The sequence below is a fragment of the Saccopteryx bilineata genome, chromosome 3 (genome assembly GCF_036850765.1).
Source record: "Saccopteryx bilineata isolate mSacBil1 chromosome 3, mSacBil1_pri_phased_curated, whole genome shotgun sequence".
NCBI classification, from domain to species: domain Eukaryota; kingdom Metazoa; phylum Chordata; class Mammalia; order Chiroptera; family Emballonuridae; genus Saccopteryx; species Saccopteryx bilineata.
The window spans coordinates 67,867,276-67,894,990 of NC_089492.1; the positions used below are offsets into that span (position 1 = coordinate 67,867,276).

At 40.4% G+C, this 27,715-nt stretch overlaps 1 protein-coding gene across 10 annotated transcripts in view; it reads right to left on the minus strand.

The window, feature by feature from the left end:
* Positions 1 to 27,715, minus strand: part of NCOA2 (nuclear receptor coactivator 2) — a 315,226-nt gene that overhangs the window by 26,194 nt on the left and 261,317 nt on the right. For 9 of the 10 annotated variants that reach the window (XR_010730241.1, XM_066266294.1, XM_066266291.1 and 6 more), the window contains 8 exons: positions 24,434 to 24,622; positions 21,001 to 21,102; positions 20,563 to 20,706; positions 17,456 to 17,603; positions 14,504 to 15,770; positions 6,527 to 6,737; positions 3,983 to 4,189; positions 904 to 1,116 (listed from right to left, as the gene is read on the minus strand). Coding sequence is in view for 9 of the 10 variants with exons in the window: in XM_066266294.1 (XP_066122391.1) it covers positions 904 to 1,116; positions 3,983 to 4,189; positions 6,527 to 6,737; positions 14,504 to 15,770; positions 17,456 to 17,603; positions 20,563 to 20,706; positions 21,001 to 21,102; positions 24,434 to 24,622 (2,481 nt within the window). In the remaining variant the exon portion in view is untranslated. The remainder of the gene's footprint in view (positions 1 to 903; positions 1,117 to 3,982; positions 4,190 to 6,526; positions 6,738 to 14,503; positions 15,771 to 17,455; positions 17,604 to 20,562; positions 20,707 to 21,000; positions 21,103 to 24,433; positions 24,623 to 27,715) is intronic. The other variant, XM_066266295.1, reaches the window with a different exon arrangement.

Below are 27,715 nucleotides of genomic sequence, written 5' to 3' on the forward strand. Positions count from 1 at the left end.
ACCGTTCCCTTTACACTTTAGCTCCTACCCACGGCGCAATACCTAAGTATATCAAACAGTACATGGCATTAACTTATCTGAATTATGCTAATGTACAAGATAAGGGGAAGGTTAATATGTCATTATTTTTAATTTTTAAAAAATAATGGCTTTTATTGAGATATAATTCACATACCACACAATTTACCCATTTAAAATATATAATTCAGTGGGTTTAATATATTTGCAGAGTTGCACAACTACCATGACAATCAAGATTAGAACATTCTCATTCTTGCCAAAAGAACCCAGAGAATGACCATTAGGAGTCATTGCTCATCCCCCCCCCCCCCTTCCAGTCCTAGGTAAACACTGATCTACTTTCTTTCTCTACAGAAGAATTTGGCTCTTCTGGACATTTCATATAAATGGAGTCATACAATGTACTATTCATTTTAATAATGTGAACTGTATCCAAATAGAGTTCTCCTGATCCTCACCACCTCTGAGATATTCTACAAGACTAGGAAAGTCTGGTGTAAACACTGCAGGTTAGTGGCCCAGGAATCTGCACTGGGAGATCCTGAGATGATTCTGATGTTCACCCCGAGTCGGGAACCACAGCTGTAGCTTAAACGCTTCTCTAAAATATAACATTTATCATGAGACACTCTAATTCACTCTGCCCCAAAGCTGAAATTAGGTAATTTAATGAAAATAAAACATCATAAAGGTAGTTGGTTCTTATAAGTAACTGAAAAACTTTTGAGAGTCTATACAAAGTTCCAGCAAAATCACACTTATGACAGTTTGACATGGGGGGATTACCTAAACCGCAAATCAAGAGCTTATCTTGGAAGAACTTATGGAGCTGTTACTGTAAGGAAGTATACAGGTTAAAAGCCATGAGCAAGACTGCCTTACCTAGATTCATGACCTGAGACTGCAGCATCTGCCTCTGGCCAGGCTGGCTGTTGGGTCTCATGGGGAGGCTGGCGGTTGGGTTCCGAATCATACCTCCTTGGATGGGTCGGTTCATGGCACTGGTGGTAGCAGCACAGGTGGCTCTCACAGAACTCTGTGGTGCCCACTCCCCCGATGGCATGGTGGGCCGGGCAGCATTACTACCAATCATCCCTGAAGGCAAGCCAAAAACACCTGAGAGATGCAGGAACTGAAAACATACTCAGCGCACACACACCAGACACTCTGACTCTGCGATAATCAGCCTGTAATACGCACTTAGCTCAACAGCTGAGGCCCTTGCGGGGACAGATACGAGCCCTTGGATGAGAGTTGCGATTACTACAAAGTTTTTTACAACATGGACTTGCCACTCTATAGTTCGGAAAAGCTGTTAGTATTGTTCCCCTATGTACTTAGAAGCAGGTGCTGTGGCGTGTGGATAACCTCAACTTCCTTCCTCAGGAAGTGAATCACATTAGCTGATACACACGTCAATGCTTTACTTTCCAAAAGGGAGGTGAGGTTATAGGAACAAGGTAAAACACCAATAATCAATACTCTAATTACAAACCAAAATTGCAGACCATCCATGAAGCCTGTCCTCATCCCTTTCAGAGTGTTGCACGTCATTAAGAGCTTCAGAACTGTTCAAGGGAGCCTAGCCTATACGGTGTGCAGAAGTCACCACTTCTTTTTACACAATTCTTTGTAGACAAGGCCAGTGAACTCCTATTACCTCAACATGCCCAGAATACCACATTTCTGATTATAGATCGAGAATGGGTTGGGAGAGATTTGTAAAAATCCATTATGCTTGAGATATTCATAGTTATTTGACCACATGTAACAGTAAGAGCACAACACTAGCAAGCAGGATCAAGAATTAGCTCTCTCTGGCCTGGCCTCAGGGATGCTGGTGACAGCCACAGATCTGCTAAGACCTGGTATTTTTGATTCTTAAGGTTCTAGAAAAGCCCCAAGTGAGGAAGGACCCTTCATTTTGAAATGTTTATAACAGATGTGTAAAAGTTCTGCTTTCAGATACATGGCATGCTTTCATTTACTTTAATCACAATAAAAAACACTAAGATGAGGTGGATATAAGAAAGGGAGAGAGACTAGGATTGTGGGTGGATTTTCACTGGTAAAATGAGAATGCACTCCATTAGTGTAATTAAGAGTGAAGGACATCTCATTAGACTGAAAAAGTCCGAACAATATTATAATATATATTTTAAAAACCACTATAAGATTAGATTTAAATTACGTATATAAAGATATCATGGGAGAATAGGTATGTTAGCTTTCCAAAAATCTATTATCTAAATAACATAGCAAGATTATAGAAAGCCTAGAAGCAGAAGAAAAAAGCATCCATAATTCAGCAATATTTCTGCACTTGTAACTGGGGTGTTCTCAGTGCTTTTCTTTTCAGTAAAGCACAGGAGACTAACTGTACAGCGACAGCCTGAACACCAGTGACCTCCAGGCTGCCCAGACTTGAGTATGGTATGGCTCCAAATTCTTAAGATTCTCACAAGAACTCAGATCTTCTTGAATTCTGCTAATAATAAGCCACTTGAAATAAATCATTGGTCCTTTTCTCTTATAGAATTTTAAATAAACCAATATTTTATTTATTTAAATCAATACTTTATCTTAAAAATAATGTAAAATTAAAATGGCACTGTTTCTTGAGTATATAAACTTGTAAAGTAGTAGGTGCCTGGCATTTATGACAGGCACCCAATAAATATTTGTTGAATGACTAAACTATTTAAAGTTTTTATTTATTAATTCTTTTGAGAGAGAGAGGGAGATAGGAAAAGAGGGAGAGAGGAAGAGAGAGAGAAAGGGAGAGAGAGAGAGAGAGAGAGAGAGAGAGAGAGGTTGTTGTACTTATTCATGCATTCATTGGTTGACTCTTGTGTGTGCCCTGACTGGGGATGGAACCGACAACTGTGGCAAATCAGATGACACTCTAACCAACTGAGCTGCCTGGCCAGGGCATGAATAAACTATTTTCATATAAGCACAGTTTACATTTCCCATAAATTGTTTATCAACAACAGAAAGTTAAAAAAAATCCAACTTCTCCTCTTAAATTGAACTCTTATTTTCAGTTAACTATCTAAATGGCAAACATTTACAGGGATTACACACTAAAAAAACCCCAAAAACAAAAACAAGACCCCCAACTCAAATAAATCCCAAAACAAAAATTAAACACCCACTAATTTAAGTTCTTTTGATAATATCTATTCTTTTAATACCTTTGTCTTTAGTACCTCATTGTGACAAAGGAAGAAAGCTGTAAACTGCAAGTTCTTTATTAGAAATGTGGCCTCCTACTGCATCTGTGACACACAGATGTGCAGGGCACAGGACGTGGTGGCTGCAGCAACCAGGCTGCTGCAGTATCTCCAGCCTGAATCGGATGAAGGTCTGGCAATATGGCAGCTACTATGACAGTGACTACCATTCAGGAATGTGCTCGGGCAACCTGGCAGACACCTCAAGTTAAACTGCAGCTCAAGGCCAAACCAGACCATAGGTAGCTTCAAAACGAAGCCCTAGGCCAGTTACTATCAGGTCAGGCAGGTTACTGTTTAAGTTTTTAATTTTTAATTAACATTTTTCTGAATGAGAACTGTATCATTTACAAGTGTGAAAGGTTGGCTGAATTTTAAAATTTCATTCTGAAATCCTCCGAACAAATCACCAATTATTAGGAAGTTTTCGGGTTATCAGCAGATTATTACAAGAAGATGGCAATTGCCAATTATTTCACACACAACACCGCCATGACTCAAACAGTGGCTGCAAGAGAAGTAAAATAAGCCTATGCTATAGGATTAGCAACCTCGTGAAGGTAACCACCCCAGAACAGAACGGTCAGCTTCCTGGAATGCTCCCCGATGCTTCATACACCACTCCCGTAGTGAAAATCTGTAGATTTTTCTTACGTTCACATGTTAGATTCTAACATGATGCAGTTAAGTAACCCAGTAAAGTAACAGTGCATTTGAGCCCTTACCTGTGCTACTGTTCCCTAAATTTCCTTGGTTTCCTATCATCCCTTGGTTACCCATCATTCCTGGCTGAGGTATCACTGAGTAGGGACTACTGTTTCTGATTGGTGGGAAGGGTCCAGCACCAGTTGGGCTTTGCAATGGGATGTCAAGTGGTAAATTCTGGTTTGGCAATAACCTGCCCAGTTGCCCTGGTCGTGGGTTATTAAAAGCTAAGGAGAGAACAAATAAAAATTGAAGGTTAATATTAAATAACAGAAAAAAATTGCAACAGAAGTAGTGTTTAGGGAAAATGTCCTCTGTAAAATAACAAAGAGATGCATATCAGGGACCAACTGCCTACATAAAAGACAAATTCTGACAAAAAACACACGTCAAAATCTCATAATCTAATTGACAGGCAACTAATTTAATTATTTACCTCCATCCAAAAAGAGAGAGAGAGAAAAAAAAGAGAGCACGTCTATCACTTACCATATATTTTTCTCCCCAATACTAATTTTAATATTCAATTGTATTTTCTTGTGTGACAGAGACAGAGAGAAGGACAGACAGGTACAGACAGACAGGAAGGGAGAGAGATGAGAAACATCAATTTGTTGCGGCACCTTTGTTGTTCACTGATTGCTTTCTCATATGTGCCTTGACCAGGGGGCTACAGCAGAGCAAGTGACCCCTTGCTCAAGCTGGATGAGCCCATGCTCAAGCCGGCAACCTCGGGGTTTTGAACATGGGTCCTCTGCGTCCCAGTCCTTGCTCTATCCACTGCGCCACCACCTGGTCAGGCTAATATTCATTTGTATTTGCTAAGTAAACCACTAATATGTTTTTTTTCATGTTATATTATTCAAAAATAAAAGTATTGCTTTGTCACAGCTATGAGGCTATAAGCATCCCCTGCTCACAGCACCAAACCCGAAACAGGCGTTTGGAGATTAGACTATCACGTCTTCACTGGAGTTGCCCAGGAATAGCATTAGTGTAAAAGTGTCGAATTTCATTGGAAGTGAAAATCTTCAAGTGTGAACTCTGCTACCTGAAGCAATTATTAACACTTAGGGCCCTAATCTTTAATCTTCTAAATACAGCTTTTTAGAACAGGTATATTTAGATTTGAAATGATCCTTAGGATTAGTTCCCAAGAATTTATTATGTAATAAGCACTACACCATGCAGAGTACTATCACACAGACAACCAGTAATCTGATTACTAAAATATTATAAATTACAATTTGTAGTGCTTACTTATTATTTAATACCAAGTACTTTAGTTTTCCTTGAAATATATAAATATAGTATGAAATAGAACATTTAAAAGAAAAGGTTCTTAATACCAAAAAAAAAAATTTATTAGAATTAGGGCTTAGAATAGAAATTACATACATGCTTACTTGTGATTTCCTAAGGTTTAGTTATGCAGTTAAACTGAAAAAAAAATCTGAACACCATTAGCAGAGATGAAGGGGAAACCATGAGTTTACACACAGTTTGTCTTTCTTTACTACCTCTGGTTAAGAAGCATAAACTTTCTAGTATGCTTCTTACTTACTTCTGCACTCTGACTTTGTGATCTCCCATGGTCCATTAGTAACCCTCCACTCCCCAAGAAATAGGCAGGTTTGAGAGAGAACAGCAAACATTCTACTTCATTTTACGTTTTTTGGAATGATCAGGATTCGCTTGAGAAAAGATCTAGTAAATAAAGCTCTCTGGTGATTTGGTTGATAGGTGCCATTTCTGGTTTGAGAACCAATACTAAGCTGTGTGCCAAACTGTATTGGAAGAGGAAAAAAATCATTCTGTTCACCAATGTAACTCTAAGGAGATTATTTATCTTTCTATAAAGTATGTTCTAGGACCAGGCAAAATATTTTCTTCCATCCAAACTATTGGGCACTTATTAAGGTTGTAAACAAAGTGTTCATAGTGAAGGAAGATCTCATCTTAAACTTACCTAAATAAAATTTAAAATAAATAAAACAAATGATACAACTGTAGTTTATAAGGTCTTCAAGGTTTACATCAAACTAACCAAACTTTAAATGCACTTAGAAAACATTCCATGTAAAATTGCTATTTATATGAGGAGTCCTAAGAGATGGGAAAAGATGTTTTCATGTGTAACCCTTTCATATATGTATAATGATTAAATATTTTGAGAATGTTGAGTAGACTATTATTACTAAAAAGCATAATTTTCTACTTTTCTATATTTTAGGCACTCACTTATATATTAAAACACACAAAGTCTATTTTAAACTCCATTCCTGAAGAAAGTAACTGAAATGCAGGGAAATATATGACAATTTTCTAAAGAACTTAATCTATATAGATCAGCCAGCCTTGCTCCACATTAAATTAACCACAAGAGAAGGCTGAGAAGCTATGTTCCCGAGGATCCACTTCTAGCACTGTTTAAGGACCAGGACAGTAGATGGTGCTATCTGACCATAAAAACCTTAGGTGACTAAGCCGTTTGCATCAGATTTGAATAGTCCCCCATTTCTGATGGTGATTATATGGCATAGCTATCAATATCTCATACTTACTGCTCTGTGAAATTCGCAATGCTGTTTTCTGGGCTCCAACAGGTGTAACCGGGCTGTTCTCAGCTGTGAGTTGCATGAGGTCATTGATGATGGCTTGCTTGTCAACTGATCCAGCAGGGGCGCCAGGCCTCGTGTCTGGGAAAAGCTGTGGTAATTGACTATTCTGCAAATCATCCAAAATCTCCTCCAAGTTGTCCAGCTCACTGCCAGGCTGCAGTTAACAACAGAAGAGTTTATCCAGCCCCACTCCATGAGTGGGCACCACAGGCCCACGCAATTACAGACCTAACTGGTCTAAGGTACCACAGCCAAACAAACGGTGCCATACACAACCACCTCAGGCCCAACAGTTAATGGACCATCTTTTTAAAAATTAAATTGACAAAGACCATGTAACTTTATTTCTTGGTTCCCAATTTCCTCATCTGTAAAAAGAGATACCACTGAATTAGAAAAAAAGCTTTCTTCCATTATTGTGATTTATTGGCAATTTATAAATTCCCTTATTTTATGTCAATAATTTAATTAATGATGAGTATGTTTATTCTAATTAATCAATGACTTACAGTCCAGATCTAGGTTTTGTGGTTAATTTCCCTAAGAAATGACAATAGCAAATGCTAGTAGATAATGTGATCCTAGTTTATATTACCTCAGTCTTCAGTAAATGGTGATTCCCTTTTAGGGCTTTTTATTTATTTATTTATTTATTTATTTATTTATTTATTCCCCATTTTTCTGAAGCTGGAAACGGAGAGGCTGTCAGATAGACTCCCGCATGCGCCCGACTGGGATCCACCCGGCATGCCCACCAGGGGGCGATGCTTTGCCCCTCTTGGGCGTAGCTCTGTTGCGTCCAGAGCCATTCTAGCGCCTGAGGCAGAGGCCACAGAGCCATCCCCAGCGCCCGGGCCATCTTTGCTCCAATGGAACCTCGCTGTGGGAAGAAAAGAGAGAGACAGAGAGGAAGGAGAGGGGGAGGGGTGGAGAAGCAAATGGGAGCCTCTCCTGTGTGCCCTGGCCGGGAATCGAACCTGGGACTCCTGTATGCCAGGCCAACGCTCTACCGCTGAGCCAACTGGCCAGGGCTAGGACTTTTTATTTTTAAAGAGCAGGAAGTGAAACGCAAAACCAGCTTGTGGCAACAATGAACAGCTTGGCGTTGCCTTTTTTTTTTTTAATTTTTTAAAAATTATTTATTCATTTTAGAGAGGAGAGAGACAGAGAGAGAAGGTCGGGGAGGAGCTGGAAGCATCAACTCCCATAAGTGCCTTGACCAGGCAAGCCCAGGGTTTTTCCACCGCCCTGGAAATGCAGTGACCTCAGCATTTCCAGGTTGACGCTTTATCCACTGCGCCACCACAGGTCAGGCAGCGTTGCCTTTTCAACCTGACTGGTACTTTTTCCTGCTTATACTTCCAGTTTCGAAGAACTCCGGCTTTTTCTGTAACGCATCAGCTTAGATGACAAAAATGTAGGGAAGCAGAATGAAAACAGGCTGCCCCCAGACACAGCACCTATCAACCTGACTTCACAGAAGCCCTTAAAATGTTTTTTAAAGGGCTTCCCCTTTATGAAAATAACTTCATTTCAATTACCAACATAAAAATAATAAGGTAAATATCACCACCAGGTTCTACCTAGTATGTACTTTTCTTCCAGAAAGCCCAGCTGATTTTCATATTCTTTTAAGAAGATCCTACCTAATGTGCCAAGTACTGAAAATCAGGCAGTGCCAACCACACAAGAAAATGGCTAAACACTAGGATTACTTTCTAGTGAAGAAAGTAATAAGAATGATTTTCTTGATGTGTAGGTAGAAAAATACAAGTTAGGCAATTTCTTCAAAGTCACTGAATGGACTTCGAATCCTGACCACAACTAACCCTTTCGTCTACACTGGCAACTCAGACGAAATTGTTTACATCCGATATGAGGTATACAGTTAAGCAAAAGGGTTTACAGTTTTATTCTATATATACATTCCCATTCCCCAGGTAGAGGTTGGATTTGCTAAGGTTTTTCCAGTTTATGGCAAATATAATAGGGATCCATTTTCTAGGGAATTCCTAATGGATTGTTAGAACAATTACAAGGGCATTTTCTAGTTAGTTTAGCCACTCATTTCAAACAAAAGACAGAAGCATCAAATATGAGAGACACATCTCAGGTGAGGGTTAAGTCCCAAAGTTAGCATCCTATGGTACAGATAGACAGACAAATGATCTTTGAAACTCCTTGGGAAGGTACCTCATCTGATATCCTATCCAAGGGCAACAGAGCCAGTTTTTCTTCCAGAGCACATTTCTGCCTCTTTGAGTCCCGAATGACGCAGGTTATGTAGGGGCAATGCTACACGTAAAGCCTGTTCCACTGGCACAAGGGAACCAAAACCCAGTAAGATCTGTTCCCCACCTCATGACCACTCTGATTACTGCTGGTGCATATACTCAGCAGGTTGAATGGTGGGCAAAACTGCTTGCACTACTTAAACAACCAGTTAACAGTGACCTCTTCTTTTCTGACTATGTGCAGAGATTTTGTGTAAGTTAAATGTACATGTAAAGTGACTCCATTGCAAATCCATTTTTATATGTTATGCTAAATACATAAAACATTAAAGATCAGTATAAACATTTATTGCTCTCCAAGGACTGCCTGGAACACAAGAATGGCTACTCAGTCAACCTGATGAATTCTTTTAATTATATTAATCTGTACTCGAAACAGTTTTCCCAGAATCAACTAAATTTCTCATAGAAACTCCTATAAATTCTAAAAATGATTCATAAAAATGTGATATTCTTCTGGTTGTGTCATGAAAAAGCTATAGAGATTAGAAAGGATTCTAATAAACCATGAAGTATGTGGCTGTCCTTGGAAACCGAGATTCCTCATACAATGCTGGCTTGTGTACGGTATTTTAGAAAGTGGCCCTTGAAGCTCATTGTGTGTGTGGGGAAGGAAGTGGCTGTTGTAAGTGGTAAGTTGCTTCTAGAGAAAGCTTTGCAGATTGCATTGGATGAGAAGCATCCAGAATAAATAGGTTCATATAAACCAGGGGTAGTCAACCTTTTTCTACCTACCGCCCACTTTTGTATCTCTGTTAGTAGTAAAATTTTCTAACCACCCACCAGTTCCACAGTAATGGTGATTTATAAAGTAGGGAAGTAACTTTACTTTATAAAATTTATAAAGCAGAGTTACAGCAAGTTAAAGCATATAATAATAATTACTTACCAAGTACTTTATATGTCAGATTTTCGCTGTTTGGCAGAATAAATCTTTATAAAACAACTTACTATAGTTAAATCTATCTTTTTATTTATATATACTTTGGTTGCTCCGCTACTGCCTACCACGAAAGCTGGAATGCCCACTAGTGGGCGGTAGGGACCAGGTTGACTGCCACTGATATAAACAATCATAAAAAATAAATCATTTTCCTCAAATGATGCACTGATATTATATTTGTCCTCCACCCCAGATGTGTTTAAAAGAAAGTTTTTATACTACCCACTAACAACAGTCTGGGTCTAGTCCTGCCTTTCATTTGTACCTTTACTGTTTTCATGCAAATAAATTACATTTCAAGCCTTCTTAAACAGAAAAATTAATGCCAGAATTTCAAAGAGTTCTAATGACAGGATCTATTCTGCTCTTCTGTTGAATATAATGAGTTTAAGTAAGTTTAATGTTTTATATAAATATAAAACTAATTTTACATACACACACAATGTTAAAATATATTTGGTGTTTTAAATTAGTTTATTTTTTATTTCAAATAATTAGAAATTTAAAAATCCATCATTTTCCTTGGTTGGTTTTTATTCTTAAAAAGCATATATGAAAACTTATTTTTAAATTTTAATCATTTCCATTTTAAAAGTTGGCCAAATTCAACTGCATATTAATCTAGATCTGACTTTTTGGTGTTAGATTCAAAAGCTATCAGTTGTTCACAGACCCATAATTATGGACACTATTTGAATTCATCCTGTGTACCATCAGAAAGATGCACTATGAAATTTTCCTCACTCGAGATAATAATATTGCTTTACTTGTGTTTATTCTTATCAATTTTTGGTGTACACATTTAACATTAATCTATTTGTCTTAATTCCACTTTTAAATGTTTCTCTTCAAAAAGATAAAGTTCAGAATGTCTTTGGTTGTTTAGTAATAAAATTAGACAAATATGGCATTTTATTCTGTAGTCATGTCAGCTCTGGAAGGGATGGATTGGGTCACATTAAATTTCTGATCAAGCATTTCCTCCGCTAAATTTTTGTAAGCTTTAATTCTCATCTGAAGTTCTTCTAGTCAGTCCCTCTCCATTTTGTTGGGCATGATTTCTTCACAAAACAAAACTTCCTTTAAAATGCTTTGCCAAGATACTTCAAAGTTTTGCTTAGGCATCTATTTGAATGCTCAAATTAGCCACATCAATTGAAATAGTTAGTTTAAACTATTTCAGGCAGAAAATGAGTCAGAAAGATTTTTAAACAAGTTCTACAAAATGAAAATTGAATTCGATTTCTTTAATTTTTCATTTTTCTAGTTTTATTCATTTTCATGTGTCAAATTACTTATTCTCTGAAGCAACTATAAACAGCACATGCATTTTAATAACATAGTCTAATAAATTACTAAACATCTTTTCAAAAATTTAAATAAAGAGTATAATTTTACCATATTTGCCTAACATAAAGTTACTAAAACATGGTAAGACAACTTACCACACTTAGAGGGAACTACTACCAGTGTGAGTATGATATGGGTTGCTACTCCAATGGAACCAAATAACAAGAAGAAATTCATTTTTAGACTATTCTAAACTCACCCTACATAGCCCAGTAGCACTGGTAAGAACATAAGTTCCATTTGGTTCAGTATCAACAGGTTCTATAGTATAAATAAGTATATAACTTAAAAGTTGGTAAATACTGGAAATTTTGTGTCATTATTTCCTGTTGGTTATGAAACGCCGTAGCAACTAATGTTTACATACTCTATCCAGTAAAGAATGATATTTTAGGTATAATAACACCATCGGAATACTTCCTGTCCTTAAAAGTTAGTGATAGGTTCAACACACACTCAATTAATGGCTCTTTTCTGAGTCAGAATAACAAGACAGTTAACTGTGCACTTCAGGCTTACTAGCAGTTTATCTCACTAAATAAAAAACTTGTATTCCCTTGAAATCAAAGAACAGTCTTCAATAAATGTGTGCAGCAGTTAGTAAGGAAATACTATGCGGAATTAGTGAAGGAGCAGGAGGAGAAGGAATCACTGTTTTTTCTCCCTTAAGTCATTTTAACTTTGATCTAAATTTAAGTAATGCATACTTCCTGTGGTAACTTTTCAAGTTGCAATGTTTTTGATGTTAAAAGCACTCTGAAGCAGTATTTTTTCGTGGAGTTTTAAGTGGGAGGGGATGGAGGGTAAGACACAGACTAGATTTCATTAAGAAAAAAATACTGTGTATGTGTGTGTGTTCGTTGTCTTCTGGTCTACTGACTACTAATATATTGTGCTGATGACACTCTGGGCTACAGGTTCCAGGGTGGGGCGATTTTGATTAGAAAAATGTTTCTTCTAAACAACAATTAGAAACTGCAAGAACTTTTTAAAAAACTTCTTGTCAATTTTTTGTCTGAAGTTAGTGTATTCATATATCTAAATATACAAATGCCAAACAGTGTCCCTCTTCCCAGGCCCTCTAAGTCCCTTAGGGCCTCAGGCCAGGGACAGAAACAAACTGCATTTCTGAGGGGCACCCACTTAGCCATGGTGGATCTCATGAGTCTCCACTTACCCTCTAGAATATGTCAAGAGACGTGAGTGACAGGGTCTAAGCCTGCCACCCTGAGTTGCTACTAGCTCTGTATATTCTAATCTAGTAAATCAAAAGATGAAAACATTCAGTTGCCAATACGGTTTTATGGTACGCTTTAGCCAAGATACTGCTATTTTTTTATTTTAATTTTTCTGAAGTGAAAAGTGGGGGCGGCAGACAGACTCCCGCATGCGCCTGACCAGGATCCACCTGGCATGCCCACCAGGGGGTGATGTTCTCTGCCCATCTGGGGCGTTGCTCTATTGCAACTGGAGCCATTCTGGCACCTGAGGCAGAGGCCATGGGGCCATGGAGCCATCCTCAGTGCCTGGGACAACTTTGCTCTAATGGAGCCTTGGCTGAGGGAGGGGAAGAGAGAGACAGAGAGGAAGGAGAGGGGGATGGGTGGAGAAGCAGAGGGGCGCTTCTCCTGTGTGCCCTGGCCGAGAATCAAACCCGGGACTTCCACACTCCGGGCCGACGCTCTATCACTGAGCCAACCGGCCAGGGGTCAAGATACTGCTATTAACTTCCTGCTTAGTCTTTGGTTTCCTCATCTATGATTTTACAGCATTACAAAAAAGTCGTTTTATAGAATTCTGCACAAACACCTAAGTTTAGGGATTAATTACTAAAGATGTTTTATATAATTAGGCTGTTTCTCTTGTGAAGGACAGAAAATCACACCTGCCTGATAGGAATGGTAGCAGCTGTCAGACATCAAAGTGAAAGGAAGAAAGGAAGCCAAGTGCTCAGGAGCCCGGGCAGAGCCCCGCTACAGGCACGCGTGGTCTCGGTTTTCTCAACTACGGCCTCAACCCCAGGCCCTCGTGGTCAGCCCAGCTGACTCAGCAGAGTTCAAGGCTACACACAGAGCGTGGGGTGCTGCTCCCTCCTGTCCCCATCCACACCTAGCCCTGGAAGACAGTGCCACATATACTGTCCATTTACAAAGTAAGTGTCCAGGACAAATTAGAGAACCCTTTTACGTAGAAAGGCCCACTCAGCTCCTTCTCCTCTCAGCCAGCCGTGTCTGAGATGGCTGGAAGGACAGGGTAGAGGTTCGGGCTGCAGGGAGAGGAGGAGAAGGGGAGGTCTTAGATCACCAACCAAGCCGGCCACAGACTCCCCGGGGAACACCTCATGCCAAGCCATTGTGTCAGTAATAACTCATTTTTATTTTTAAATAAAAAAACCTCCCATTAAATGGTTTACATTTTCCTTGTGATGTCATCATTTCCTGATAGTGTTAATTACCAAGAATCATTCTGAATATCACTTTAGCTGCCCTGGAGTTTTCCAGGGAATTAAATCTTCAGATAAGAACAAAGAGAACCGATTATCTTAGGTTTGTATTTACATATGACGGCTCAGATATTCTAACACCAAGTCAAACTTTATCTTTCTTACTATGCATCTCCCCTTACATGCTTTTTATACCAACGGTCTAAGGAATTTCTTTAGTGTGAATCAGAAGTTTTGGTTGAGAACAGAGTTAATGATCTTCATTAGGTTTGAAAAACCAGCCAAACTCTGATCTTAAAAAAAAAGAGAAAGGTAAATAAATAATTTAATTTGGTCTGTCTTGAGCAGGCCCGGTTTTGAGGAGGTGATTATCGCCATTTGGGGATCTTCTACTACTAACAGGGGTCCAAGTGCAGCTAGCCTGCCGGCCACACCCTGTCACCCCCCCCCCCCCCCCCCCCCGTTTCTGCACGGCTCGTGCACTGAGAATGGATTTCAATGGACACTCATTGAAAAGAAGAGTGTTTCTTGACATACTCAAGTTGTCTAAAACTCAAACATCAGTGCCTGGAACACAGCCCACCATTTGTCTTCATGTCCATGGCTGTGTCCATTCCATGATGTGGAACTGAACAGTTGAGGCACAGACTGCAAGGCCTACAATAGTGACCATTTGGCCCTTTACAATTTACCCTGCCCTATGACAAACTCACTCTTTTCTAGAGTATTTGGAACATGCAGCTTCAGTGAGAATAAAGTATTTCAATCAAGTAAGAACAACAAAAGAGACTTGTTTTGTCTAACCACCTGAGGCCTCCCAATGGCCCTGTGGAGAAAATCCTTGCTAGACACGGGTTAGTAGACTTGGGAGAACACATTACAGAACTTACCTGGTCACTCGGCTCAAAGCTCATCTCCTTCTCGGTTTTCATAGCTATTAGCTTTGTGTTACTGGCAGGGTCTGTCTTACTGTCCAGCCGCTCAAGTTTGGGGGTTATTTCTGGTAAACCAATATCTTTAGTATCATCTTTATCTAGCAAATAGCGAAGTAGTGCATTCTCTTTCTTCTTGGGGCTCACTGGCTCTTGTTTAACAGTCACTTCTGAACCGGGAGCTGTGCTGTTGGCCTCCTGGCTCAGCTCTTTGCCTGTGGCTTCTGCTGTTAACTTAGCCAAGTCCACAGGAGAACTGCTGTCCTGCAGGAGTCTGTGCAAAATCTTATGCTTCTCCTTGAGCGAGGTCCCATGTGTCGACCCAGAACCGGGCAAGCTACCCGCGGAGTCCTTGCTTGTGTCCAACAAAGAGCTGGATAGGGGTGAAGGCTCCATCTGGTCAGACTTGGTGGTCAGCAGCTGCAGGAGCTTGGTCTGCCCCTTGCTGTCGTGCAGTCTGTTCTGCCCGTCGGGCCGCTCACTGCTCACACCCTGGGGCATGCTGGAATCATTTGCCTCCTTTTGCTCTCCAGGGTGGCAGCTGCTCTCTGCTGGTCCAGTTGTGCCTTCAGACGGCTCCCCATACAGTCCAAAACAGTCTTTGGAGTCTAAGCTTCCCATCTTGCTGAGTGGGGGAGGATTCATATTAACGGGGGAGTTTTGCAAATTGCCCATTTTTAGGTCCGGTGAAGCCAACGATGACCCTAAGGAGACCCCGTGCCCCTCGCTGAGGGCCTGAAGTGCGTTGAGGGAACTGTTGGTGTAGCTATGGCTATTTCCTGTGCTGCTGCAAACTCCCACAGGGGAATGCAAGCTTCCTGCAGGGGAAAACTGACTAGGTGGGATTCGGGGGCTTCCAGCCACCCCAGGGCTCATGCGATGTCTCGGTGAGAGCATGGAGTTGGGCTGGCCTGGATTCATGCCGGGGCTGCTCTGGGAGGGACTGTTCATCTTGAGTGCATAGTTACTACCCTGAGGAGTGGTTGCTTGCATGCCTGACACATGGTTCAGTCCCCCAGAACCACCAAACCTGCCCATGGGCATGCTCATTTGCTCCTTTGGGCCGTTTATGGGAAAATTTATATTGCTACCAAGGGTCACGTCCTGACCTGGGTTCGCACTGCACATGGCCTGATGGGCAGGGCTGCTAGAGCTAATTGGATTCAATGGCTTCCCCATCGCCTGTCCAGTCAGATCCGGATTCATTAAACACACATTCTGCTCTCTGTATAATGAGGAAAAAAATAAGATAAAAGGCAAACACTTAGCAAGTTGTTATTAATTAAAAAAAACCATGAAATGGCCTTTTTTTCTTTAAAAGAACAGGCTTCACTTAAAGGAAAGATAATACTTTGATGAAACAATCTGCAATCATGGGCAAGACTAAACATGTTCCGTTTAGGACCAAGAGGGATGTTTTTCAGTGAACTCATTAAGATGTCTGTGGTTTTACAGAGGGAGTGTGTTTAAATTTGACTATAGCCATACTGAAATTGTAGTTATTAGATAAGACATTAGAGGGGTTCTAATTAACTATATATCTTCCTCATTAAATGGTATATTGTCATGAATAACTGAGAGCTTGGACCATCCAAAAGAAATGACCTAAGCAATACAGCTGTCTTCAATTATTTACCAGAGATCACAATTCCTAACAACAGACACACCTGTAAGCCCGGAGAGCTCTGATGTGTACAACTTGGCTCAAGATGAACAGCAAACTTAGGGGGAAAAAACTTGCCCTAACGATTAGAAATGCTAAAAGTTCCAGAGCCAATAAAGTTGCCAAAACTGTTAAGGACTAGATTACTTTAACGGATTCCCCACACCCAGGTTCCCTGCAAGACAAAGCAAGAGCCTCCGACATAGACATCATGGGACGGAACTTGGGAGTGACCTCACTTTGAAATCTGATGGCCCAGCTCCTAGATAACACCAATCCACTCCCTTAGTAATGACTAAACGCAGGTTTTCTGAGCAAGATGATTTTCCAAACCCTATGAGCTTTAATTTACAACCTTGGCAGTCACTCATGAGTTACCAAATGTGTTCACAAACCCAAACGAAACAGGTTTCACCAACTATCAAACATCAGCTTTCAGTTAGGGGTCAGATCTGATATCTGTAATCACTTTCAAATTGTTGCAGTTTTATGTCAGATTTATTAACAGTTGGCAAACAGTGCTGCCTGATTTTTTTAATTCCAAAATAAGAAAGTAAATAATTGAGAAAGTTAACAGAAGGGGACTCTTTACCCAGAGCAACTTTCTATATCTCCTGATAGTACCTCATAAAGTTTTATACAGCACGTACATAAATATTTACATAACTTGATATGCAATCCCTTCCCTAAATTTATGTTCTAAAACAATATGGTTCATGTCATTTATTTTTAAAATTAATATTTAGTTCTCTTTCCTTTCATTTCTTTTGTAAATATTTATTACCCTTAAATTTAAAGTCTAATGTCAAGAAGTTAATTTGACCCTGAGAATAAAAATCTAAAATATTCCTTCCAAGTATATATATTCGTGAGTTTTAGATTTAAACAATGGGAGCGAGTCCATGCTAGTGGCTTCAGTATTTCTGCCCTTCTGGTGCCTCTGTCACTGCAGGGAACTGGTCAGTTTCCCCTCCCCTGTCAGAGCCAAGTTAGTGCCAGGCTGTGTTCTTCCAGCTGGGTTTAAAAATTCACTAGGACTCCGGCTAGAATTCAAAGAATGGCTCTGCTGAGCAAGTATCCCGAGGTGTCTTTAAGCCAATAGTTGATAGCAATTTAATTTTCTATCTCACATGTCTGAGGTGGATCATCAGAGAAGTCTAACAGCCTCGGAAAGCTCCAGCAGACGTGCTGCCTTTGTGCCACCTCCTCTGACCTGGGAAGGGAAGGTGGTTTCTTAAGAGGCTTACCTGTGGAGCATGTGTAAAGATATGACAAGCTGAGGCTCATTAGTAGTCTGAGAACGGATGAGTTTGCTTTTCGTTTGCGCAGCAACAAGAGTGCCGTCGGACAAGGAGAAACGGTAGATCTGACTGAAAGCCAACCCTTGTCTCAGCACTGCCCATGAGCGAGGAAACAGAATGCACGGTTAGGAAGATCATCAGGGTGGGGCCCAGGCAACACATCGTACCAGTAATAAACTTTGCTATGTCTAATATTTTCTGACCAGCAGTTAAGAGTTGTAAGTAATATTTCATGATATTAAAACATTACACATATTTAAAAAGCACATTTTTACTTAGAATACCAATAAATTCAATATATATATTTTTAAAATGAAGTTTAGATCCTCAAACTATGTTCTTCTTAAAATCTTCACAAAATGGCAAAACAAAGCATAAACAATTTATTAGCTCAAAACAAGGTTTACAATGATTTGTTTAAAATGTTAGAAAACAATGCATAAACACTATACATCTAAAGTACAAAATCTGCCTTTCATTTCCCTTTAAACTAATACAAACATTACAGTAAGACTTATGACAGTAAATATAATCTCTGAATATTCATCTCAGCTACGTACTGTTCAATCCATCATCTCACACTACTATTCTCCAGTTCTACTTCTCTGTGTGTAAGAAGCATTATTTCTGTGGTTAAAACAATAAGAAGTAAAAGATAAACAATCAGAAAAATCTTTCAGAGAAAAGAAGGCCAAATAGGAAACTCAAACAACAAAAGAACAAATCTTAGTGACATGGAATTGGTTTAACGTCTTGATAAAGAATCAGGTGTTTCAATTTTCAAGACACTAGCAGAAACATGGCACTGATCAACCAGGTTAAAGTAATTTCTCTTAAAATAAAACTTAGTGATTTATCTTTTAAAGCAACTGTATTTTAAAATGGTCAAATACTGTATATTAAAAAAAAAATCTCGATTCAAAAAAAGTAGCCATATAATTTAGTTACCTCTTAAACCGTTTTAAGAAGACTACCACGTTTTTACCAAATAATTCTTAGCACAAATTTTGTGCGTTGAACTGCTACCTTCCAAAGTGACCAAGCACATTCACCATTCCACAAAGATGGAGAGAGGCTAACACATGGTATAGATTATAATTTTTGGTAAAACCTCACTTTGAGCACTTTCCCTAAATAAACCTCCTTCTGGCCTCAAATGTCGCACCAGCTACTCTGAAGTGGCAGTCTGGGAAACAGACGGCTGCCCACGAGTGCAACTTGCCTTCCATAGTAAGCATGTTCCTAACGGGCAGCATAAATACCATTTTTATAGTAAGAGTCATTTACGATGGCTTCAAATTTCAGAATTTTATTTGAACTTGGATGCAATCCTTTAAGATTTTCTATTTCCATTTGATCTATGTCAAATATATTCCTAAATAAACCTGTGTAAGGATACTGAGGCATTTAGGAAGCTCCCCATTTCAACAAAGCCCTCCAGTAGATTTTTATTCAATGCAAATGATTACCCTCGATCTTACCTATTTTGTACATTTAGATGAAATGTATTTCATATATTTCAGAGTTTCCTTTAAGTGGGTCCTAGCTCATGAAACCTAGCACCGTGCCTAGTACATCTGTCTAAACCCCTTTGTTAAGAGTTCAGGAAGCCAGAGAGTTAAGTGTTAAGGCTTTGCTGCCCAGGCCCAAGGACATGTTTGCTCATGGGGATTTCTTATTTTTTTATTGTTACTATTCTTTTTACTTTAAACCAGATATGGTGAAATGATATTGATTCCTATCAAATGTAGTCTTTTAATTTCCTTATTCTTTTAAACTAAAAAAAAAAGGCTGGAAGACCCAAATTGTTGGATTATGTGCTTATTTTAAAATAACAGTAAATAAAATAAAAAGGATGAATAAGATGAGGAAAACTAAGAGAAAGGAGAAAGGTCATTTGCTATAATTTGTACTTTTCATCAGTGATCTTAAAAGCATAAAATTTAAACATATAAATACTACTGGTAAAATGCCAAGGTCATAGATGCACATTAAATGGAAGATGACAAAGTAGAACTCTATTTTCAATAATGAGTTACAATTTTTCTCTGCAAAAATGCAGATGACTTGGCAAATTAAGTTATGAGGCATGCATGCTGCCCTGCTCTGGGCCTGCAGAGGCAGCCTGGCTGCTGGGCTGCGGCACCCACACCTCTGAACAAGCCTACCCACCAGGAAAGGAGGTGCCCAGACAAGCAGCGCTCCCCCTCCCCACTTCGTACTTAGTAGGTGCTAAGGAAAGGAATACTCCCTTTGCTCTCTCTAATTTAACAAAAACCCAGGGTGCAGTGGAGGACGTGATTCTGTGGAAGGACTCTGGGGGCAGCACAGCAGAGTGACTGGCAGGTTGGGCCTCCAGTGAAAGTCCAGCGCTGAGACTCATTGCTCAGGAGCTGTCATTTGACCTGCGTCAGCCTCCTGTCCACAGCGGGAGAGTCACAGCACCTGCTTCGCGCTGGGCTGAGGAGCAATGAGATAACGGAGGGAGGGACAGTGCCGGGCAGGACCAGCTGCTCAATGAGGGCCACTATTAGTGCTGAAACACAACGCTGAAGGCTGGGATTAGCTCCAGCTGTCCTATTAGTTACCTGTATGACCTCAGGCAAGTCCAGAAACATCTGGGCAGCCATCAGTGGTCATCATCTGGTAGGAGGGCTTGTGAATCAAAAATTCACAAATTTCATTTAATTCCTCTTTCCAGATTCTCCTCAGGATTCGGATAATATTTATTTTGATACTAGATGGTACCTTATTGCCTTACACATCTAGAAGCCTTAGAGTCAATGATGGCCTATCTCCCTTTCCTTTCACATGCCTGTGAAATTATGGTGTCCGAGTTCCCTCCTCACACTCTTCTGGCCCATGGCTTCTCCCCTGAAGCCCTCCTTCAGATGCCGAGACCTCTGGGCCAGCGGATGCAGGCCCACATGAACACCAAGAGCCCCCAGTCCCAAGTCCGCCGAGGCGAGCTTCAGGAATCACTGTTTCAGAGAAAGCTCCCACAGGAAGGAGTAATTAGCAAAATTAAGAAAACTATCCTTAGAGATGCTTACCTTCGTGATGATGCCTCTTGGCATAGGACAGAGATTCACCCTCATGCTGTGCGTGGAACTTCTGAATGCACCTCCTCACCAGGTCCTCCCAGCCTGGCTTCATGGCCGCCCGCATGGTGCTCGTGTCCAGTGACGTGATCTTGCCTATTAAATAACAGCAAGCATTATACCTACATACCGATCTATTATTTATGGAAATTAACATTTTAAAAGATAAAAATTTATTTATTTAGAATAGCACATGAACGAAAAGGACGACAGTGGAAACAACTGCCCCGTCCCCCAGCGCCTCGGCACTGCCCCCCCCCCTCCCCGCAGGCACCAGCCCGCATAGCCGATGCCCCCGCGTGCTCAGTCTTCTAAACACAGTCCTTTCAGGGACAAATACATAAGCATTCTAAACTGATTTCTTTGGTCTTCTTTGCAAAAAAAGTTTACCTTGGAGATCTTGGCGAGTCGTAAAACTTTCTGATGAGGGAAGAACCGGTCTTTCCTTCATGGGGACTCTCCTTGCCACACAAATCAAGCAGGACTGCAAATCTTCAATTGCAGACACTTAAGGTTATCATATTAGGCATTTTTAGTGAGTCAAACAAAGTCAAGTGTATTTATGACAGCGCAGCCTTGCAAATCAGTAAGGGAGAGAGTGTATCATGCACCTCTGCTTTTCATGGGCTGTATGCTCTCTTCCACTGAGGTGGGGAGCAGCTGGGGAGGGGGGGGTATGCTGTGTAGGATGAGCTGGGGGAGCTGAGGATAAACTGCTGAAGCCACACGATACATGTGACAAAAGAATATCTACCATACTGGCGTTAGCAACCTGAAACCATCCTCCTAATGATGGAGGAGAATGGAATCCTTTCTTACTAAACAGCCGATAGTAACAACCAGCTGAATTCATAGTAAAGTAGAAAAATGATTAAAACCAAAATCTGATACTCTGCTTTGTCAAGGGCTTGCCTCTTAGGTTTCAGGTTTACCGCAATACAGGAGAACTAGCTATGCCTTCACTAAACTATGTAAATACCCCTATAATGGCAATATGCAACCCCACCCCATTGATTTGAGAAGAAGTGGGGGGAAGGAGAGGGAGAAAGAGAGAAGCATCAACTTGCTGTTCCATGTAGTTGTGCGCTCGCTGGTTGCTTCTCGTATGTGTCATGACTGGGGATTGAACCCATGGCCTCAGTGTGCCGGCCGACATTTTATCCACTGAGCCACCTGGCCAGGGCAATATGCAATTTAAAACAAAGACTATACACTAAATTAAGACTGTGTGTGTCAGGGACAGAGAGAGACAGAGAGGGATAGAAAGGGACAGAAAGGAAGGAAGAGATGAGAAGTATCAATTCTTCATTGCGACACCTTAGTTGTTCATTGATTGCTTTCTCATATGTGCCTTGACCGGGGGGCTACAGCAAACCGAGTGACTCTTTGTTTAAACCAGCGACCCTGGGTTCAAGCTGGTGAGCCTTGGGGTCTCGAACCTGGGTCCTCTGTGTCCCAGTCTGACACTCCATCCATTGCGCCACCGCCTGGTCAGGCTGGAGAAGAACTCCTAAGAAATGCAGCATTGCCAAGTTTAGAATCTTGGCCATGGCGAGTTTCCCACATAGCCGATGCAAAGCATTTATTTAACCAACCCCACTGCAATTGTTTTATGTATCTGAGCTCACTTCTGGAGAAAGGGAAATGTTTTTTCCCCCCACTCTATAACATGCAGAGAACATGGTGTAGCCCTTTCATTTAAAAAAATGCGGCATAAAAGGTTGTTTAAAAAAAGTCTCTTCATATCTCATGTTACTGGTTTATGATTATTCACATTAAAATTTAGGGAACAATTTCTTTATATCAAGTAATAAGTGGTCAGCACAAAAAATCCTCATCCTCAATGTAATAAACATTAAGTTTCTGAGCACCTACTATGAGATGGACATCTTTCCAGCTGCTTTTATAGGCTATCGGTTTATTTAATCCTCTTAACAACTGTGAGGGAGGTACTAGCATTATCTCCATTTAACAGAGGAGAAATCCAAAGCCTAAAGTTGAAGTAACTTGCTCAACATCACACAAAACTTTGGTGAAGCCAGGGCCTGAACCTGAGCACACCATGGCTCAGCAACTCTCCTCATATGCTATAATGAGAGCTAATACCCAGAATCAAATTTTAAATGTCCAAAAGTGTTTAAACACACAACACCAAAACAAATATTAGCTCAGCTATCCTTTTGATAGTGCTTTAGATGATCAGAAATGGATGAATTAGCAGTATTTACTGTTGCATAAAAGTGAGTAAAATCACTTGACATTCCATACTTATGTACAAACTTAGTTTTGAAAAACTATGTATTGTCTATGACAGCTCTATTACTTCCTTTCTAGTAAAACTTAAATTAAAAATAGTGACACTCAGCTGTGAATGGCTTGCTTAGAGGGTGTAGGGGTGGACACTATATCAGCTTCTAAGACCATTATAGTCTGCAACTTCCTCCATCCAGATCCTCTCCCTTTTCCTTTTGTGAGAGAGACAGAGAGAGACAGATAGGAACAGAGAGGCAGGAAGGAAGAGAGATGAGAAGCATCAATTCTTCGTTGCAGCTCCTTAGTTGTTCAGTGATTGCTTTCTCATATGCACCTTGACCAGGAGGCTACAGCTGAGCCAGTGACCCCTTGCTCAAGCCAGCGACCTTTGAGCTCAAGCCAGCGACCATGGGGTCATGTCTATGATCCTACATTCAAGCCAGCGACCCTGCGCTCAAGCTGGATAAGCCCACACTCAAGCCAGTGACCTCAGGTTTTGAACCAGGGTCCTCTGCATCCCAGTACGACGTTCTATCCACTGTGCCACTGCATAGTCAGGCCCAATTCTCTCTTAAGTATCATTCTGTTATACCAGATTGGGGAGCCAATATGCATGGATAAACTATGTGGACATTAAACCCTTGAAAGTTCAGTTGACCCTTGAATAACATGGGTTTCAACTGCACAGGTCCAAATTATACATGCATTTTTTTTCAATAAATACATACAGTACTGTAAATTTATTTTTTGTCCCTCATTATGTTCTTAACATTTCCTTTTCTCTATCTCACTTTATTGCAAGAATACAGTATACAGTACACGTGATATATGAAACGTGCTAATTGACTATTATCAGTAAGGCTTCTGGTTCACAAGAGGCTATTAGTTCAGTTTTTGGGAAGTCAAAAGTCACACGTGGATTGTTGATGATGCAGGTGTTGGTGCCCCTAACCCGGCTGTTCAAGGGTCCACTGTAATTGACAAATGCTGTTTGTACTGCACGCGTTTTTCTAGGGCTGTGCATAGCTTACAGCAGATGATCACAGGTGCTTAAGCTCCACAAGAGGCTCATCCACTAACAGGGCTGCTCAACAGGGCAGCCACTAGCCACGTGTGGTTATTTAAATGTAAATAACTTCTTTACTAAAAATTTACAAAAATTCTAGTGTCTACTCTGTAACGTGGCTGTGGCTGAGTTAATCTACTGTCACCTTTTTAATGAAACAGAAAATTCAGTCTCCCAATTGCATTACTGGAATTTCAAATGCTTAAGAGCTACATGTAGCTAGTGGCTGTTCTCCGGGACACTGACGGCAGAAAACCGCTTTCATTGCAGGAGATTCTCCTGGGCAGAGTTGTTTTAAAAGACTTAAAAATTAAATTTATCATAAAAATTCTTAAGTAGGTGAAAAAAAAAACACAAAATTAACCCCCGCAAAACAAAACAAAGCAAAACAAAAACCTGCCTCTAAATTTCATCATGGGGTCACTAATTTTAGATTCTTAAGTGTGAAAGAAGCAGCATAAAATAAATGCAGATATGGAAAACATCCTAGAGATCTTGCCCTACCTTCTCCTTCTTCTTTGATAGACTTTGGTTGAGAGACAGCAAAGCACTGCATAGTTTCGTATTTCTGATGTGCTTCCTGGTTATCATGACCTTCCTCTTCGGAGTCAGGTAAGGGTTTCACGAGCATCCGACAATTGAAAGTATGGCTGTTCCGCCTGGGAGGCTCGCCAGACCAAGATCCCCCATTCACTGAGCAAGGCAGAAGCAATTGAAACAATAAAGACATTAGACACACGACTGCCAAATTATTAAAATGACATATGAAGTATCCAGTTATATTATTTTTATATAGTGTTTATACTCTCCTAAGCAATATCATAATCTGGAGGGAAAAATATTCTTGGGTTAATGTTTCAGCAACTTGAGATAATTCAAAATGTCTTTTTATTTTTCACTCTGATCCCTTCAAGTTCAGATCTTGATCATTTATTTATTACTAGAATACTATAGTTCTCTATTTTGGAGTTTTTCTAACTTTGACTTCCTGGAAACTTAGTTGAATCTCCTCGCATTCCAGTTTTAGATGTTACCCCGTACTCAAAAATCTGTAAGGGGCACCAACTATAGCATGCATTCAATTTTTTACAAGGATTTGGACTCGATGTAGTCAGGAGTATGAAGGCTATTCAAACTGATAAACCAAAATCTCACCAAGAACAGCCTCTTCTCCATCTAAACAGCTCCTCCACACAGCCCATCCTTTCCCACACCCCATCCCACATGGGCATCTCTGCTCCCATGGCCTAAGACATCAGGCTGCCTGTTTCTCCCACCCAATGACTCCTGCCCTAAGGCTGAGATCCTCTGTATCTCGAACCAACAACTACTATAGGCGCCCACACTGCCTCCTCTTACAGGTTCTTTACTAAAAATGTACAAAAATTCTAGTGTCTACTCTGTAACGTGGCTGTGGCTGAGTTAATCTACTGTCACCTTTTCTGTGTCATGTACATTTCCTCAATAAGACTGTCCAATACTTAGAATGATTAATTTTGAGAACGAAAGGGTATTTCTGTATCACCAGGTCAACTTCCTCAGAGAAAACGGTCCAAAAAAAATTTTGTTCACCAGTGAAAGAGCTGAAATCAGCCCAGAACCAATTCTCATTTTGCCATTCTTTCTTTACTGTTCCTTATGTGTTACTTAAAAAATATTAGGACCAGCAGGGCTGAAAGAAGGGATCGGAACCAGGCAGTCACCAGATAAGCTAATGCTCTCTCAGAAGCCACCGGTAGACAGCCCTGAACTGGACAGCAGGTGTTAGAGGTGTCATGGTCCACACCACGCTAACCCCACAGCCGCTGGGCTGCAGAGGAGTGGAAAAGGAAACAAACGCTGGAGAGAAAAAGGCATTATCAAGCTAACTGCAAGAAATAGTTTTAGAATTACAGAAGGAAGCAGAGCTAACTTTATACATTGATGCAGATATTTGAGAAGTCAATTTCACCACCAGCATGCTTACAAGCTCATTTATATAGTGAGGACTACACAGAGTAATCAAAGGAAAGAGTTCATATTTACACAGGTTAATAAATAATTTGAAAGTATAAAAAAGTACAATATAAAGTAAGGCAAAGACCTTAGGCAAGTGAATTAATAATAATAGTGAATGAATAAGTATAGGTCCTTTGAGGAAGTCATAAAATTACTGAAGAGATTTGAAAATATCAGCTACTTGAAATAAGAAATCCCGTTTTCTTGTTCATTTACTAGAGAAGATAATAGAAGACTCTTACATAAATAACATATTTCCCCATGTATAAGACACATCATTCCCCAAAAAACTTGGGGTCTAAAAACCTAGTGCATCCTATATGGTGGCTGTAGATTTTTTTACTTGCATTTCCCGCTTTTATATGCTCATTGTTGAAGACAGTGATTTGTCATCAGACACTGATGAGGACAAGCTAATGGATGGGAATTTCAAAAGTAATGAGGAATTGTATGAATTTTATGATAAATAAAACTTCAGTTTGATAACTTTACATAATAAATTTTTTCCCTAAATTTCGGGCCCCAAAATTAAGGTGCATCTTATATATGGAAGCGTCTTATATATGGGGAAATATGATATTCATCTATTTTGTGTTTCTGTTGCAGTCACTTTGAATGAGGGTTTTATCAGGGAAAGGCCGTATGTGATGAAATTTGAAAGAATCTTTCCCTATTTACTGTGTGAGTAGTAAGACCAACTAATATACACAGTCTTAAGAAAACAGTAACACTTGATAACTCTGGACTTGACCTTTTTCTCTCTTAAAATATGCACTTCTTGGCCCTGGCCGATTGGCTCAGTGGGACAGCGTTGGCCTAGCGTGCAGGAGTCCCGGATTCGATTCCCAGTCAGGGCACACAGGAGAAGCGACCATCTGCTTCTCCACCCTTCCCCCTCTCCTTCTTCTCTGTATCTCTCTTCCCCTCCTGCAGCCAAGGCTCCATTGGAGCAAAGTTGGCCCGGGTGCTGAGAATGGCTCTGTGGCCTCTGCCTCAGGCGCTAGAATGGCTCTGGTTGCAACAGAGCGATGCCCCAGATGGGCAGAGTATCGCCCCCTGGGGGCGTGCCAGGTGGATCCCGGTTGGGCGCATGCGGGAATCTGTCTGACTGCCTCCCTGTTTCCAACTTCATAAAAATACAAAAAAAAAAAAAATGCACTTCTTTTCTCCATGAAGATGATCTTAGCATCATCACTTTAAGTGAGAATATTAAAAAAAGAGCCACTTAGTAAGTGGGAAGAGCCATACTCCAGACGAGTCCAGAGCAGCAAATAAAGTGGGCCCATGCTGTGAATCACCCACTTTAAAATGTGGCCCTTAATAATCATAATCATGTCCACATTGGGCAGCATCTCCAGCATGAGATGAGAAGGTCAGGAACCTGGAGCCGGAGGGTGGGTGAGGAGGCAGCCCCTGCTGAAGACACCTGCAGAACCACTGGGTCCGTGAGATCAAAGGGCCCGTTTAGGACTCCTGGCTGAGAGTGTCTGAGCCCTCCACACCCGCTTGTTCCTTAACATTTTATTTTTAGAATGTTGTATATGCCCACATGCATACTTTTTCACTAGCTGGATCCAAAATAAGTTGAATCTCAAACTTCTCAGACAGTCATGGAGAAAAAGGACAACACAGAGTTGCTGGCACTGGATAGAGTGGGAGGCAATTTGGCAACTTCTTAACAAGAACAACCAAAAAAAAAAAAAACCCATGAAAACACTTGTTCTGAGTACTTTCCATCTGAATTTTTTCCTGTAATGTAAATATGGGGCTGAAACAATCAATCAGTCA